A 16,561-nucleotide genomic window follows, 5' to 3' on the forward strand; every position below is an offset into this window, starting at 1 on the left:
ACTGTTAATTCTTAGCTTGTTAACTAATTAAACTTTATTGTAAAGCGTTACCATTTTTTTCATTACAAATTATATAATAATTTCAGTGAAAGTTTACTTTTATTTTCTAATGAATTTAAGACTCCATAATATGTGGTCATGAGAGGTTAATGAAATTTAATGTTTGCAATGAAACATACAGCTACAATAATACATAATACAATAAAGTTAAATGAAAAGAGCGTTAAAAAACAACAGTCAGCATAAGCACTGATTATGTTAGAAAATCATAAGAATAGTAAAATGAGTCGATTATTATAGTGCAAAATATTTACAAACACTTATTTCTGCATCTCACAGTGTTTTATTCACAGTGAGGTAGAGAATAATGTAAACACCTGGATGGATGCCATGCAATCATATTTGATTAAATGAAAATTATCTTTTACATTTGCATTCTTTTGTCTGTTATTCTCAAGTTTACGATTGTGATTGATTTGTTAAATAGCCCAGCCTTCTGCAGAGGATTTCAAAAATCTCAGCCATACACAGAATCAAGGTGATAATGGTGAAAATGTACATTGCGCTGAGGAAGATGGTCTTTTCAAAGTGCTCTGGTACCATACACTTGGTGAAGTTAAATGTCTTCTCCAGTGAACTGGCATCACAGAAGTACAGCGGATGAACCAGGAATCCAAAGAGGCGACTCTGGAGCCAGAATGCTGCCATCTCCAGGACAATTCGTAACAGTACAGAAATGATGTAGAACACTGTGTACGTTGGTTTTTCTAGAATATCCTCTTGATTTATGTTTTTATAGGCGGCATACAGATGAAATACAGCCCCTGGAACAAGAACCGTCACTAGCTGCAGGGCCCAAAACACCTGCAAAAAAAAAAGAAAAAAAAAGAAGCAAATCTTAACTGGTGATGCATAGATTGGGCTAGTTGTTACATTTTTTCCAAAAAAAAAAAAAAAATTCAGGGTTATTTTTGTAAGCTTAGTTTCTTGACTAAAAAGAATAAATAAATTTGCACTGACATATTGTATCTTAAAATATGTCAGTGCCATTGTTTTGTCTCAAGATGCACAACAGTAATGTTTTAATTATTATTTTTTTTTTTTTCTAAGGCACATTTATAAAAGCTACTTAAATGTCCTAATTGAACTAATCTGGACATATCAAACTGATCTTCTCCTCTTTTTAAAATAGCCAATAACGTTTTGTTTACAACCCAAATTCCAGAAATGTTGGGACATTTGTTAAAATTTGAATAAAATAAAAACTAAAAGACTTTTAAATCACACGAGCCAATATTTTATTCACAATAGAACATAGATAACATAACAAATGTTTAAACAGAGAGATTTTACACTTTTATCCACTAAATGAGCTCATTTCAAATTTGATGCCTGCTACAAGTCTCAAAAAAGTTGGCATCGGGCAACAAATAGCTGAAAAAGCAAGAAATTTTGAAAAGATTCAGCTGGAAGAACATCTAGCAACTAAGTTAATTGATATCAGGTCTATAACATGATTAGCTATAAAAGGAATGTCTTAGAGCGGCAGAGTCTCTCAGAAGTAAAGATGGGCAGAGCTGTGAAAGAGAGCGTAAAAAGATTGTGGAATACTTTAAAAACAATGTTCCTCAACATTAAATTGCAAAGGCTTTGCAAATCTACAGTGCATAACATCAAAAGATTCAGAGAAACTGAAGAAATCTCTGTGCGTAAGGAACAAAGCCAAATGGATGCCCGTGGTCTTCGGGCCCACAGATGACACTGTCACGGTGCTCTGAGACTTGAAAGTAAGATTCAATTGCAGCTTTTATTTAGGGATAACTAAAGTGAAGTGAAGTGACTTGTGGCCAAGTATGGTGACCCATACTCAGAATTTGTGCTCTGCATTTAACCCATCCAAGTGCACACACACACACCGTGAACACACCCGGAGCAGTGGGCAGCCATTGCTGCGGTGCCCGGGGAGCAGTTGGGGGTACGGTGCCTTGCTCAAGGGTCTCACCTCAGTCGTGGTATTGAGGGTGGAGAGAGCACTGGATATTCACTCCCCTCACCGACAATCCCTGCCGGACCTGAGACTTGAACCCATGACCTTTGGGTTACAAGCCCGACTTTCTATCCATTAGGCCACGACTGCCCAGACTTAAGAGTAGTACAATGCCAGGCAAAGGGTCAAAATCCATGAAAAACAGTCAACAAGAAACAAGAAAACAAACCAGAGAAAGTGCTCAGACGTGCAGGTAACATTCGAAGCTTCAAACGTCATCAATCACGTGGTATTGTCATTTCGATACAAGCATCGGTACAGTGTGTGATACAATAGTGCTTTGAAAACTGCGTTGGAGCATTGGAGCCCCGATATCAACCGTCCCATCACTATTTATACCCGCTTATAGTGATCTTCATCGAGGTCTTGTATTACATTATATTCTTGTATCGAAATGACAATACCACGTGATTGATGACGTGATTGATACGCAGTATCGGAAAATCGGGACAGGTGGTTTGAAAAAATTGCCGCTTCAGCTGATACATAAAAGGAAAATGCATTTAATCATGTTTTATTGCTGGGGTCTCAGAGACTCAGAACAGAATATTAGGGTTAAACATCTCATCCAAAATTATCAACTATGATCACATTGTATATTTTATATTATTGATCAATATGTGAATCCGTTGAATAGGCTACACAACTCCTGGTTGTGGTCTCATGGTCACAAATTAATTTACATGAGATTAGTTTAGATCAGATAGAACAATATTAATCCAAGACAAAAGGATTTTACGGATTACTGATTTCCAAAGCTTTGTCTGGTCACGTGTTTTTCAAACTGTAGATCTGCTCCCTGATTTGTTAGATATGGTGGAGAAAACAAGTCTGACTACCAGATGTCGCTAATGTGCACAGTGTTAAAAGCTTCGAGTAATGAACCTTTTTTCAATTTAATGCAAGCCGCAAACGCTTCAGAAAGTTTCAGTTTACCATCACTAGGTATAAATAGACAGACACTAATAACAAGAGAGATAACAGCTGTGTGCAGTGAACAATGATGACTGGAACAAAGGATTATGGGAAATGGAGTCCGTGATGTGAAACAATAGTCCGAGGTGGGGTGCCCTCTAGTGGCTAATCAGGGCACTCCAGCAGGTGATCATGACATTACCCCCCCTTTAAGGAGCAGATTCCAGATGCTCCACAAGGGCCAAAACAAAACAAAAAATTCAGGAGGGAAATGGAACAGAGGAGGATCGGGGGAGGGATGGTGGGCTAGGTCCGTGGAGGGGCAGGGGAACCAGGGACGAAGGCTTTACAGGTGGCCAGTGCGGGGCAGGCTGCCACCACAGCAGCGCAAACTGGCTTGAAGGGCCCCACGGCAAAACAGATGACCACCACAGCAGTGCAGACAGGCTTGAAGATCCCCATGGTGGAGCAGATGACTACCACAGCAGTGCAGACAGGCTTGAAGATCCCCATGGTGGAGCAGATGACTACCACAGCCATGCAGATGCGCTTGAAGATCCCCACGGTGGAGCAGATGACTGCCGCAGTCATGCAGATGGTCTTGTAGACCTCCACAGTGGAGCAGACGACCACCACTGCAGTGTAGACATGGTTGAAGACCCCCAAGGTGGAGCAGATGACAACCACAGTCGTGCAGATGGTCTTGTAGACCTCCACGGTGGAGCAGACGACCACCACTGCAGTGTAGACATGCTTGAAGACCCCCACGGCAGAGCAGATGACCACCACTGCCATGCAGACGGAACTGAAGACCCTCATGGTGAATCAGGTGGATCTAGAGGCCAACACAGCTGACTAGGCAAAACTGAAACATAAGGCACAGAGAAGTTAGGGGTGGCCACTAGGGCCATAACAGAACAGGCAGGAACGCCCTTCAAGGCATTGCCCAGTGTGACCTCCAGTGACATGGTCGAATTGAGGCAGGCAAACAGTTCAGGAACAACCTCTACGGTTGTGTCGAGGCAGACAGGAAACTCAGGGACCACCCTCATGGTCATATCAGGGCTGACCGGGGACTCGGGGACGACCTCTGTAGTTGTCTTAGGGCAGACAGAAAACTCAGGGTCGACCTCCTTGTTCGTAACAGGGCAGATAGGGAACTCAGGAACAATCTCTGTGGTCATATCAGGGCAGACAAGGAACTCAGGGATGATCTCCTTGGTCATATCAAGGCAGACAGGGAACTCAGGGATGATCTCCTTGGTCATATCAAGGCAGACAGGGAACTCAGGGCGACCTCCTTGGTCGTATCAAGACAAACAAGGAACTTGGGGACTAAAACAGGCTCTGAAACGGCCTCATGGGCTGAAGGCTCAGGCGTGGCAACCATCTTGGCTGAAGGCTCAGGCATGGCAGCCATCTCAACTGAGGGCTCAGGCCTGGCAACCATCTCACCTGAGGGCTCAGGCATGGCAGCCATCTTGGCTGAGGGCTCAGGCGTGGCAGGCATCTTGGCTGAGGGCTCTGGACAGACTCACTGACTGGAGAGGGCTCTGAAGCAGACTCACGGGTTGGAGCAGGCTCTGGAGCGGACTCACAGGCTGGAGCGGACTCATTGGTTAGAGTTGGACTGGTTTTTGTCACCGTGCTCTGAGACTTGAAAGTAAGATCCAATTCCAGCTTTTATTTAGGGATAACTAAAGAGTAGTACAATGCCAGGCAAAGGGTCAAACTCCATGAAAAACAGTCCACAAGAAATAAGAAAACAAACCAGAGAAATTGCTCAGACGTGTGCAATGAACAATGATGATTGGAACAAAGGATTATGGGAGACGGAGTCCAAAACGTGAAACAATAGTCTGAGGTGGGGTGCCCTTTAGTGACTAACTAATAGTCCAGCAGGTGATCATGACAGGCACTGCATCACTCATCGGCATGATTATGTCAGTGACATTACTAAATGGGTCCAGAAATACTTCCAAAAACCACTGTCGGTAAACACAATCCGCCATGCCATCTGCTGATGCCAACTAAAGCTCTATCATGCAAAAAGGAAGCCATATGTGAACATGGTCCAGAAGAGCCGTTGTGTCCTTTGGGCCAAGGCTCATTTAAAATTGACTTTTTTTTCAAAGTGGAAAAGTGTTCTATGGTCAGACGAGTCCAAATTTGACATTCTTATTGGAAATCATGGACGTCGAGTCCTCCGGACTAAAGAGGAGGGAGACCTTCCAGCGTGTTATCAGCGTTCAGTTCAAAAGCCAGCATCTCTGATGGTATGGGGGTGCATAAGTGCATACATGGGCAGCTTGCATGTTTTGGAAGGCACTATGAATGCTGAAAGGTGTATATAAAGGTTTTAGAGCAACATATGCTCCCCTCCAGATGATTTCTATTTCAGGGAAGGCCTTGTGTATTTCAGCAGGATAATGCAAAACCACATACTACAGCTATTACAACAGCATGGCTGCATCGTAGAAGAGTCCGGGTGCTGAACTGGCCTGCTTGCATTCCAGATCTTTCAACTATAGAGAACAATTCATCAAACATGACCACAAACTCTTCAGCAGCTGGAAACCTATATCAGGCAAGAATTGGACCAAATTCCAATACCCAAACTCCAGAAACTCATAACCTTGATGCCGAAACGTCTTCACACTGTTTTGAAAAGATGAGGAGGTGCTACACCATGGTAAACATGCCCCCGTCTCAACTATTTTGAGACCTGTATGAGGCATCAAATTTGAAATGAGCTCGTTTTGTGCATAACATTTCTCAGTTTAAACATTTGTTATGTTATATATGTTCTATTGTGAATAAAATATTGGCTCGTGTTTTGAAAGTCTTTTAGTTTTCATTTTATTAAAATTAAAAAAAAAAGTCTCAGCATTTCCGGAATTCCGGTTGTATATCACAGCTCAGCCAGAGCCGTTGTGCTTGGTAAAACCTCAGTTTCCTTCTAATCTCTAACTGTTTCTCCTCCTAATCTCCTCCATATCACTTTAAAATATAGCATTCTGTGCAGAATTCAAATGTGTGTGATACGTTTTGTGGTCTGCGGCGACTTGCAGATATGATCCGCTCTGTGCTATCGTGTCTCTGGACTGGGGCAGACTGTATGTGCACTGCGGTTTGTGTGACATTAATGTGAAAACAGACTTCATTCGCCTCAATGGAAAGCATATTTCCACTGTCTTAATCATTCCCTATCCCCTATATAGTGCACTATGTGCCATTCACCATGTAGAATATAGTAAATGTGCGAACAAGTGACCAATTTCAGCAGCAGCTTCAGCATCTATTTATAATGTTGGGGGCGGGATGCTTTAGATTCTAGAGAACATTGATTGGACAGAAGATCAGATAAGAAGCTGTCTGCGGTGATGTTATGAAAATCTGTGATCCATTTTTGTGGAGGTGAGAGACTGTAAGATTTGAATGCTTTTATCTCCTAAATGCGAATTTTGTCATTGTTTTGGAACACACCAGCTTATTCATAACTTTAAGGCTAACATATTCATATCCATATTCAAAAGCTAAAAAAAACTTTTTGATTTCATGGGTACTTAAAGCAGCACAACTGATTTCAACATGAATTCTGTTACAGGAAAGCTGAAATGAAGCCATGTGCAGTTTATTTAAATCCAAAAAAATATGAACAAATTAAGCATCAGCGTTAGTTCAGGCAGGCCTCGTTAGTCAAGCTCCGCTATCAGCTGATTCTCAAATTCCAGCCCCACCCATATCAGCTGATCCAATTTCTATGGACTCCATTGGCAACTCTAAAATAAGGCGCATTACTTAAACGCAGCTTCCGTCTCTCTGCCTGCTTGGCTGCTTCCACCGCACGCTGCTTGCAACCCACCTCCTCCCCAGCTCCTCCTTAAATTTGTGTATAACTTAATCAGTGTCATTCTGTTGTCACTGATGCATGCTCTATTCTCAATAGGGGGATTTTCTGCTGCTCTCCCAGTTAAAAAATGGGAGGTTGTCCCCAGAAGCTGCTGCTGTTCCCGATCTTGGCTTTCATGGAGGTCATGAAAGGACAGGGAATTAAGAACAGAGCCATACCGCCACATTGTAACTTTAGCAAATATGCCAATAAAAAATTGACTAAATTTTGTCTCTTGTAATTTTTTACTTAAGTGGTCCTGACTGAAATACAAGATAAACAGAGACTTGACTTGACCATGAAACAAACTGATTTAACAGCAATACACAATGGCTAATTACTAAACAAGGAACACATGTGAACAATCAAACAATGAGAAACAGGACACATGACCAGAAAAAACAATTAGAAGATGACACATAAACATGGGAAACACATGAGGGCAAGGGAAACAGGAGCCAAACTACAAAATAAAAGACATGAAACATGAACATTAAACATAAAACCCAAAACCAAATGTGACAAATTCTCCTTTGCCATCACAGAAACCATTAAAGGGTTAGTTCACCCGAAGAAATAAAATTCTGTCATTAATTGCTCACCCTCATGTCATTCCAAACCCGTAAGACTTTTGTTCATCTTCTGAACACAAATAAAGATCTTTTTAATGAAATCTGAGAGCTTTCTGTGCCTCCATCAATAGTCTACGCAACTACCACTTTCAAGCCCCAGAAAGGTAGTAAAGACATCATTTAGACTCTAGTGGTTTAACCTCAATTTTATGAAGCGACACAAGTGTTTTATGTGCACACAAACAATAAATTACCACTTTATTTAGAAATTATTAATCTCCAACATGTGTTCACGCAACAGCATCTGCTCTCGCATCAACATGCAACAAAGCACTCACGTTGCTTCATAAAATTGAGGTTAAACCACTGTAGTCACATGGATTACTTTTATGATGTATTTATGCCACAATCCCGTTTGTTTGGACTCTTTGTGTTTCTTCATCGGATATATTTGAAAACGTTTTCGTCTAAAAACGCTCCGCGTCCACACTATCATTTTCAAACGTTTTCCAAAAGTTGCTCATCCACACTGAAACGTATGAAAATGCTTACAGCCCCCTACTGCGCATGAGTAAAGCTTCGACCTGCGTCATTCCCGCTAGGCGTTTATTTACTTTCCGGCTCTTTAAAACTTTGAGGCAATGTCGAGGAAAGGCACTGAGTTTTTTTAATGGACCGACAGTGAGGTGGAGTTGTTGCTGCGAGTAACACAGGAGTATAAAGTGGCCAAAGCAAGCGAGAATAGACTGGGAGACGTGTCTTGGCTGAATTGGTCATATGACTGCATCACATGACTAAAAATGTGTCATCGTATTCAAAAGCCTCCGTTTTCACAGTCCACACTACGACGCGAAGACGGCATTTTCAAATGTATCCACTTTATTCAAATTTATTTTCAAATTTAAACAATTTGGAGAGCGTTTTCCAAAAGCTATGTTTTGGTTGACTTAAAACGCCGTCTCAGTGTGGACGGAAGGCCAAAACGGAGAGAAAAATATACGTTTTCAAAGGAAAACATGGACATGGCCTTAGTAATTTGTTGTCAATCGACACCAATTATGTTCAGCTGTGCATCATCAATATTATCACTTGTATATTCAGTTCTGTTTCAGTCTAGCTGTAGGTGTCATCAGTGTTATGTTGTGTTGCTTCGTTCTCTTGGATTTACCTGTGGATACTATTAAATACTATTTGAACCATTCATATTCATCTTCGTGCCTTCATATGCAGCTCACCTGTGATAATTTACCTTTCTGGGGGTTGAAAGTGGTAGTTGTGTAGGCTGTAAGTGGAGGGAAAGAAAGCCCTCAGATTTCATTAAAAAGTTCTTCATTTGTGTTCTGAAGATGAACTATTTGGGTGAACTAACCATTTAATTATTCCAGACTTTTGACTGGAAGTGTATAAAAATAAGTAAATAATATGCCCCAAATAGAACAAACATAATAAGAAATAAAAATGGATAAGGTAACATACGAATACTTTTGACTCAGAATTGTAGTTTTTGAGATACAGCTGGTGTAAATCTTACACTCCATTAAAACTTTCCATCTTCAGATTTTCATTTAGCAGATGCTTTTATACAAAAAAAAAAAAAAAAAAGCTGTTTGTCAAAGAGACAACAATATTCATAACATACAATGCCCGGTTTTATTAAGAAGCAAGCAAGAGGAGAAATGCAGTGTAAGTGCATTTACAAATACATTTATGCATTCAGCATGTGCTTTTATCCAAAGCAGATATTTTTTACCTGGGGTGTTACAGGTCTGAACTGATTGTAACAGAAGAGGTTGATCTCCCTTCTGTCGGGGTCACAGCTAAAGTGAAGGGCCTCATTCCCATAAACCGCAAATCCCAGAACACCCAGGAAGAACATGCGCACAGAGCCAAAAAACAGGGTGTGAAATTGGCCAATCACAGTTGGAGGCCGGAGCTATATATATATAAAAAAAAAAAAACAGTGTTGTGAATTACAAGACAAAGTAACTCTGAAAATAAAGATCTATGTACACCAAAATACGTACAATAATATAATTTAATGATGACAACTGAGACAAATAAACAGCTGAAATCAAATTTGTTCTCAAAATTATCACTAGTTTGAACTAGTTTAAAATATAATATAATCAATGCAGAGAACTGAACATGATTTCTTCATTTTGCAAAAAAATAATAAAACATCTGTCTTACTTACGCATCCCTCATAGAAGTTCTTGATGTAGTTTAAGGACATGATAATGTCTTTTTTCTTTAAGTTCAAATAGTCTGTAATGCTTTGCCCTCATTTCAGACCTGTTACCTTCTGCTGAGCTCCAGCTCAAACACTGCTGTTCCTGTTGACCTGTGCAGCTCCCATCAATGCATATTTCCCTTTCATCTGCTCTACCTTCATCGATTTACCCATGAGGTACAAAAAGACAACAAAAAGGCAAAAACAAAAGGACTGGACATGTGCTCCTCACATAATCCCCATTCAACTACGTCAGCAGAAAAAACAGGCCTTTTGAGGCATAATGGGGGAACAGCTGACAAAAACACAATGAGTGTAAGACATAAAGTAAATTAAAGAAATGACGACATGGCAATAAAACAAATGCAACAGCTGATGTTCTCAAAAATGTGTCACTTATGTCTTTTTGGAAGTTGCATGCAAATGCAGATCTATTTACAGTCATCTTTGCATTGGAATCACTGTCAACAAAATAAACAAACCAAAAAATAAACATAAATTGAATTTGATTATATTTTGTATAAGCTTACCAGCCCAAGTGGAGAGTTTGTCCTCCTCATTTAAACAGGCATAAAGCAAGACTCATGGGAAATAATTCTCTTGAGTGCCTATCCCAGCGCTGTCACAAATCAAAGTTCATCAAGTCACTAATAAAAAGAATGTCAAAACCAGCTGTCAACATTTACCCATGTGGCTTTCATGGGCGATCTGTGCAATCCCATCCCCAAAACATGGCGCTCTGAGAGCTGGGCTCTGCCTTTAGACCCTTTTCACACTGAGATGAATGGAGGCTTGGGCAGAATATCTGTGCTGCTCAGAGCATTGCTTTCTAGTGCTGCAGTAGTTTTTAAAGGTGGTTTTTGAGTTATATATGTTAACCATGCATGCACACTTTCCAAATAATTTTTGGAAAATGCATAACATACATTTTTTTCAACATTTAGATTTAGAAAACATTTTTAAACATTTTTTTTTACATTGTCACATTATTTTCTTCATAATTAAGCACATTACTAGCATTACAACTTTTTTTTTACATTTAAATGTAGGTGTACCACAAAAACAATCATGAAAGAAATAAAAATTGTTGTGTGTGTGTGTGCGTGCGTGACAAAAAAAAAAAAAAAAAAAAAAAATGGAGAGAAAATATGATTGTCATAAAACTAATATCACAATGAAAAACAAAACAAACAAACAAAAAAACTGCTTTTTTCAGTAGTGAAATATGACCTGGACATGTTTTTGATATTTCATGAGATCAACAATTTCATATGACTGAAGTTCCCCTATTAACCCATTTGTGCCCAAATTTTTCTGAATGGTTTCATGCATATAGTCCTGTTAATAGTGTCCTATGTGAACATGTTCTGCATTTATTTTTCCCAGGTTTTTGTTTTTTTTTTCTTAAAAAACGTGTTTGAATGTGCGGCAACTATAGTTGACGGTGGGCAAATATGTTGTATGCACCCCTCAATGTAAAATTTTAATAGGAGGATAACATTTATGCATCTAACTCAAAATAACTGCTTTCAACAGATCAACAGATCAATCAAAGTCGTTGAAACATTCAATGTGAACTCAAAAAAGCTATAATTTCTTGAATACGAAAACACATCAAACAACAAATCCATTAGTCTTAAAGTGGTGGAACATAGTGCCGAACAAAGTCCAGCCATTAAGTTGCTCTAACAGAGCATTGTGAATCAAAAAAGTTAAATTCAAATCATTAATTTGAAAAAAATACATCTATATGTGACCCTGGACCACAAAGCCAGTCAGAAGTCGCACAGGTATATTGGTAGCAATAGCCAACAATACATTGTATGGGTCAAAATTATTGTTTTTTTTTTTTTTCCTTTTATGGCAAAAATCATTAGGATATAAAGTAAAGATCATGTTCTGTGAAGATATTTTGTAAATTTTCTACTGTAAATATATAAAAAAATATTTTTGTGAATGGATATACATTGCTAAGGACGTCATTTGGACAACTTTAAGGCAATTATCTCAATATTTCAATTTTTTTGCACCTTCAGATTACAGATTTTCAAATAGTTGAGTCTCGGCCAAATGTCCTATCCTAACAAACCATACATCAATGGAAAGCTTATATATATTCACCTTTCAGATGATGTATAAATCTTGACAATCTTGAAAATTGACCCTTATGAATGGTTTTGTAGTCCAGGGTCACATATAACAAACAAACAAAAAATAAATTAATTAAAAAATTAATTAATTAACAAATAACAATATATAATATATAACAATATAAAATATTATGAAAGCAAAAAGCACTAAACAAGACCAATAACCTTGATTTATTAACCCATTAAACACAAGCTAAGCTTATTTGGTACCTTTCATTTACTGTGTAATATAGCTGTTTGTGAATGTAAAGTTTCAGAGATCAAAGTGCATGATAAATAAAGTTGTCTCTGAAAAGAAAGAATCAATTCTAAACTCCAATTCCAGTCTCACTTCCTGTTACAAACCTATGTAACAATATAACAAATTTGCATAGTGCCAGCCTATTGTCTTCAATGGCACTTACAAACAACGCCTTGACCCACCTTTTAACACTATAGTTGTAGCTGAGGCTGGAATAGTTTGGTTCATGTTGTCGACGTCACTTCGGATGACAGACGAATTGGGATCTTGCTAGAGAGGCCAATCTACTTCAAGTGTAACTAAAATGAGCCAGTGCATATTGGCATGCGATAATTGTATCAGCTGCGCCGTTCCGAAGCGCAGGTATTTAATGAGCAGCAGGTGCTTTGCATACTTCAGCTTTTCGCTTCGGACCTGAACGTTTGCTTCGTCCTGAATGCAGACTCTACAAGAGTGTTTCCTAATCAAACTGATTTTCAGAATCCTTTTTCATCTTTAGTGTTGGCGACATCGCACAGCAGCATGGTTGAGCCTCTCATCTTTTGTTGTTTGTTTTCTGCCTAGAGCAAGTACAACAGAAGCTGTTCTCACAGCTGGTGAACGATGCGCTGTATTAGAGCGCTAAAAAAGCTGTTCTCACAGCTGGTAAGAGAGGCACCTTCAAAGAGAGAGTGAGAGAACACTGCATGATTGCACTTTTTCACTGTCAGTGTTGCAGCGGCTGTCTCCCTGCGTGCTTCAGCACTAAGAAAGAGAGCAAGTTCTCTAAAAGTGCAACTTGATCCTTTTCTTTTTGTTTCCGCTGCTGGCCTCACAGCCGGTGGTACCTACATTGTCAAAAAAAAAGAGCAGTTTCCTTCCTCTCTGGGTCCCAAGAGGGCACAGAGAGCAGTGGATGGTGCAGAACCGGAAGGCAGGGTTTTGCAGCCCATACTTCATTGTACCCAAGGAAGGCGGTGGGTTACGACCAATCTTGGACCTGTGAGTTTTGAACCGAGCCTTACACATGCTAACATTCAAAATATTGATGCAGAAACACATTTTCGAATGCATCCGTCCCAGAGTTGGTTTGCAGCGATCTACCTGAAGGATGCGTACTTTCATGTCTCGATTCTCCCTTGAGACAGGCTGTTCCTGTGCTTTGCGTTCGAGGGTTGTGCATATCAGTACAAAGTCCCTGTGTCTTCAGAAAAAAGTCATAGAAGGCGGCCATTGTTCCCATGAGAGAATGTGGTGTTCGCATCCTCAACTATCTCTACAACTGGCTCATACTAGCACAGTCCTGAGATCAGTTATGCGAACACAGGGACCTGGTGTTCAGTCACCTCAGCCAGTTGGGTCTTCAGGTCAACTGGTAAAAGTGCAAACTCTTGCCAGAACAGAGGATCTCTTTTCTCGGTATGGAGATGGATTCAGTCGATTGGACAGCACACCTCACAGAGGAATGTGCCTGGTCAAGCTGAACTGCTTGAACATGTTCAAAGGCAGAACAGCGCTCCCACTGAAGTTATTTCAGAGGCTTCTGGGGCATATGGCAGCCGCAGTGGCAGTGACACTGCTCGGTTTGCTCCATATGAGAATGCTTCAGCAATGAATGGGCGTGGCAATGAGGCACTCACCAGGTGGAAATCACACCGGCCTGTCGCCAAACCTTCAGCCCGTGTTTGGACCCTTAATTTCTCCGGGCCGCAGTGCCCCTAGAACAAGTGTCTAGGCATGCTGTGGTATTCATGGATGCCTCTGCCACTGGCTGGGGTGCCATGTACAATGGGCAAGCAGCCTCAGGGGTTTGGACGGGACCCCATCTGCATTGGCACATCAATTGCCTTGAGTTGCTGGCAATACATATTGCACTGAGCAACCTAAAAAAACGCCTACATGGCAAAGACGTGCTGGTTAGAATAGACAACACTGCAGCTGTTGCGTACATCAACCATCAAAGTGGTCTATGTTCCCGTCGCCCGCCAACTAATCCTCTGGAGTCTGAGGCTGCTTCGAGCCATTCACATCCGTGGCTGACGAGCTATCAAGACCTGCACTCCTAGGAGAAAGGAGACTCCATCCCCAGGTGGTCCGGCTGGTTTGGAGTCGCTTCAGAGCTGCACAAGTAGACCCTGACTGGAGGGACACTCAGCATGGATGCACTGGCACACAGCTGTCCCCGGGGCCTACGCAAATATGCGTTTCCCCCAGTGAGCCTTCTTGCACAGACACTGTGCAAGGCCAGGGAGGACGAAGAGGAGGTCTTGCTAGTTGCGCCCTACTGGCCCAACTGCACCTGGTCCCCAGAACTTATGCTCCTCACGACAGCCCCTCCTTGGCCAATTCCTCTGAGAAAGGATCTACTTTCTCAGAGATCGAGTGGTGTTCTTCTTGCCAAAAAGACCCCCGAAAATGTTCGATCAGTGTTGTGCTTTCTTTTCCAGTGTTGTGTGAGTCCTCCAATCACCCCCGGAAGACAGACGTGGCAGATGGTCTGGTCCTGAGTGGATCCCATGTGTGTATTTTCCACGGTAAGCTCCTGAATGGAAGCTATATGTCTTTCCCTTGGTGGAGTCTGCTCTGCCATCTCTGCCATGTGTTGCCTCCTCCCAAACTAGGTGAGAAACACTCAGACACTTAGTCCATATGTGTATACTCCACCAGAACTCCTGTGGAGGATGTGGCTTCCTCAGCATTCCTTTTCCTATGGAAAGGGTTTGCTTTCCCAGTGTTATGCAAGTTCACTGAGTGGGCAGTGTTCATCTCTCTGTGTAAGCCCTGTCCCATCTTCGAGAGGGTTTAGCAGGCTTACGCAGGTCACTGAAAGGTGGCAGCACCTGTGGTGCTTTGGTAGGGATCCCAATTCGTCGGTCATCCGATGTGACATTGAGCGTGACTGGCTGAAAGGTAATGTCTCAGAAAGGTATGTAACCCTTGTTCCCTGAAGGAGGAAACGGAGACTTCACGTCCCGTCGCCACAGCTGGTGTACCACTTCGGTTCGGCTCCTCAGCGAAAACCTGAAGTATGCGATGCACCTTCTGCTCATTAAATACCCACGCTGCGGGACGGCACAGTTGATTCAATTATCACATGCCAATGTGCATTGCCTCATTTTAGTTACACTCAAAATAGATTGGCCTCTCTAGCGAGATCCCAATTCTTTGGTTATCCGACGTGATGCCATTCCCTCCTTCTGGTAACAAGGGTTACATATGTAACTGAGATGCATTCAGTGCTGAAAATCCACTTTGCATCCACTTAAAAAGGATGAGGACACATACTGGAATTGATACGGAAACAAACAATGCCATTGTTACTGTATCACTAAAGGCCTCGATAGTTCAAGCAAAATCGAAGAACGAACTGATGTGATGTAATTTTGAACAAAATCAGGCCAAAATGAACTTCGTTTGAAGTTTGTTTTGGGAGTTCGAAACAGCTTGCCAAACTAACTTTCTGGAAAAGTTTGCTTCGGCTGGCAAACACCTTTGTACGACCATTGGTCCATGCCGATTACGTAATAGGTAGGTGTGCACTGAGGCTCTGCCTTCTTTCACGTGGAAATCTTTTCCACTTCATTTCTCTTGTTCAGTCCGTGAAGGTCAGACGTCCACGAGTGAAAACATGAACATACTGGATAGCTGCTTTATAGTAGAAAATTAAGTTGTGATTCTGATGAAACAAGACACTGACACTGTTTTTCATGTTTAATACGGTAAAGCTGCTTGATTTTAAAGCAATATATTGTCTTGTTTTGTAAAGTTTTTGATCTTGGATGCATGTAAAATTATTTTAGAAGAAACAAAACAAAATTAGGAACCATTAAAATAGCATAACAGGGGCATGATATGGAAGCAATACCACAAATAAAACCATGCTGATTTTTTAAAAAATATTATTGTGTTTTTCCCCCAAATCTGAGTCGAGATTTTTCTTTGCATAACAATAATGAAAAATAGTGTGAAAATATGCTTAACTGTCATTAATTTCACAATAAAAAAAGAACAGAACAGTCAAAAAATAGGCTTCTTGGGGGGATTGAAATATCACCTGGACATGTTTTTGAGATTTCATGAGATTCACAGTTTTACATTATAATATCATTTTTAAATTTAAATCAGCATAAATCATATTTGCATAAAAGGCACTACCACAAATGAAAATATTATCATGTTTTTTTTTTCCCCACATCCAAGTCATTTTTTTTTTGCAGTACAATAATAAAAAATGGTAACCTCACAATGCAAAAAGCAATAACAAAAGCAGTCATATAGGCCTAAAATAGACCCGGACTTTTTGACATTTCCTGAGATTCACAGTTTCAAATGATAATATACTAAAATTGTAAAAAGCTATGATTGTTTTGAAACAAATCTGGCTTCGTCCTGCATGTTTACAGATTTCACAACAATCAAACAGTGTTAGACAAAAGTCACACAGATATTCTTTACCTATACTATAGATGAACGTGATATGAGTTTGACATACATTGTACAACATGATTTGAATCTCAGCATGGGCTTGCACAGAA

At 40.6% G+C, this 16,561-nt stretch overlaps 1 protein-coding gene across 1 annotated transcript; it reads right to left on the minus strand.

Moving 5' to 3' along the window:
• Window positions 1-459: 459 nt before the first annotated feature.
• On the minus strand, window positions 460-9,659 carry LOC137007086 (gap junction epsilon-1 protein). The gene is made up of 3 exons (XM_067368385.1): window positions 9,621-9,659; window positions 9,177-9,359; window positions 460-864 (listed from the first exon to the last, which is right to left on the minus strand). The coding sequence occupies exons 1-3, from the start codon at window positions 9,657-9,659 to the stop codon at window positions 460-462; spliced, it is 627 nt and encodes a 208-aa protein (XP_067224486.1).
• Between the last annotated feature and the right edge of the window lie 6,902 nt (window positions 9,660-16,561).

The sequence above is a fragment of the Chanodichthys erythropterus genome, chromosome 18, assembly GCF_024489055.1.
Source record: "Chanodichthys erythropterus isolate Z2021 chromosome 18, ASM2448905v1, whole genome shotgun sequence".
NCBI classification, from domain to species: Eukaryota; Metazoa; Chordata; class Actinopteri; order Cypriniformes; family Xenocyprididae; genus Chanodichthys; species Chanodichthys erythropterus.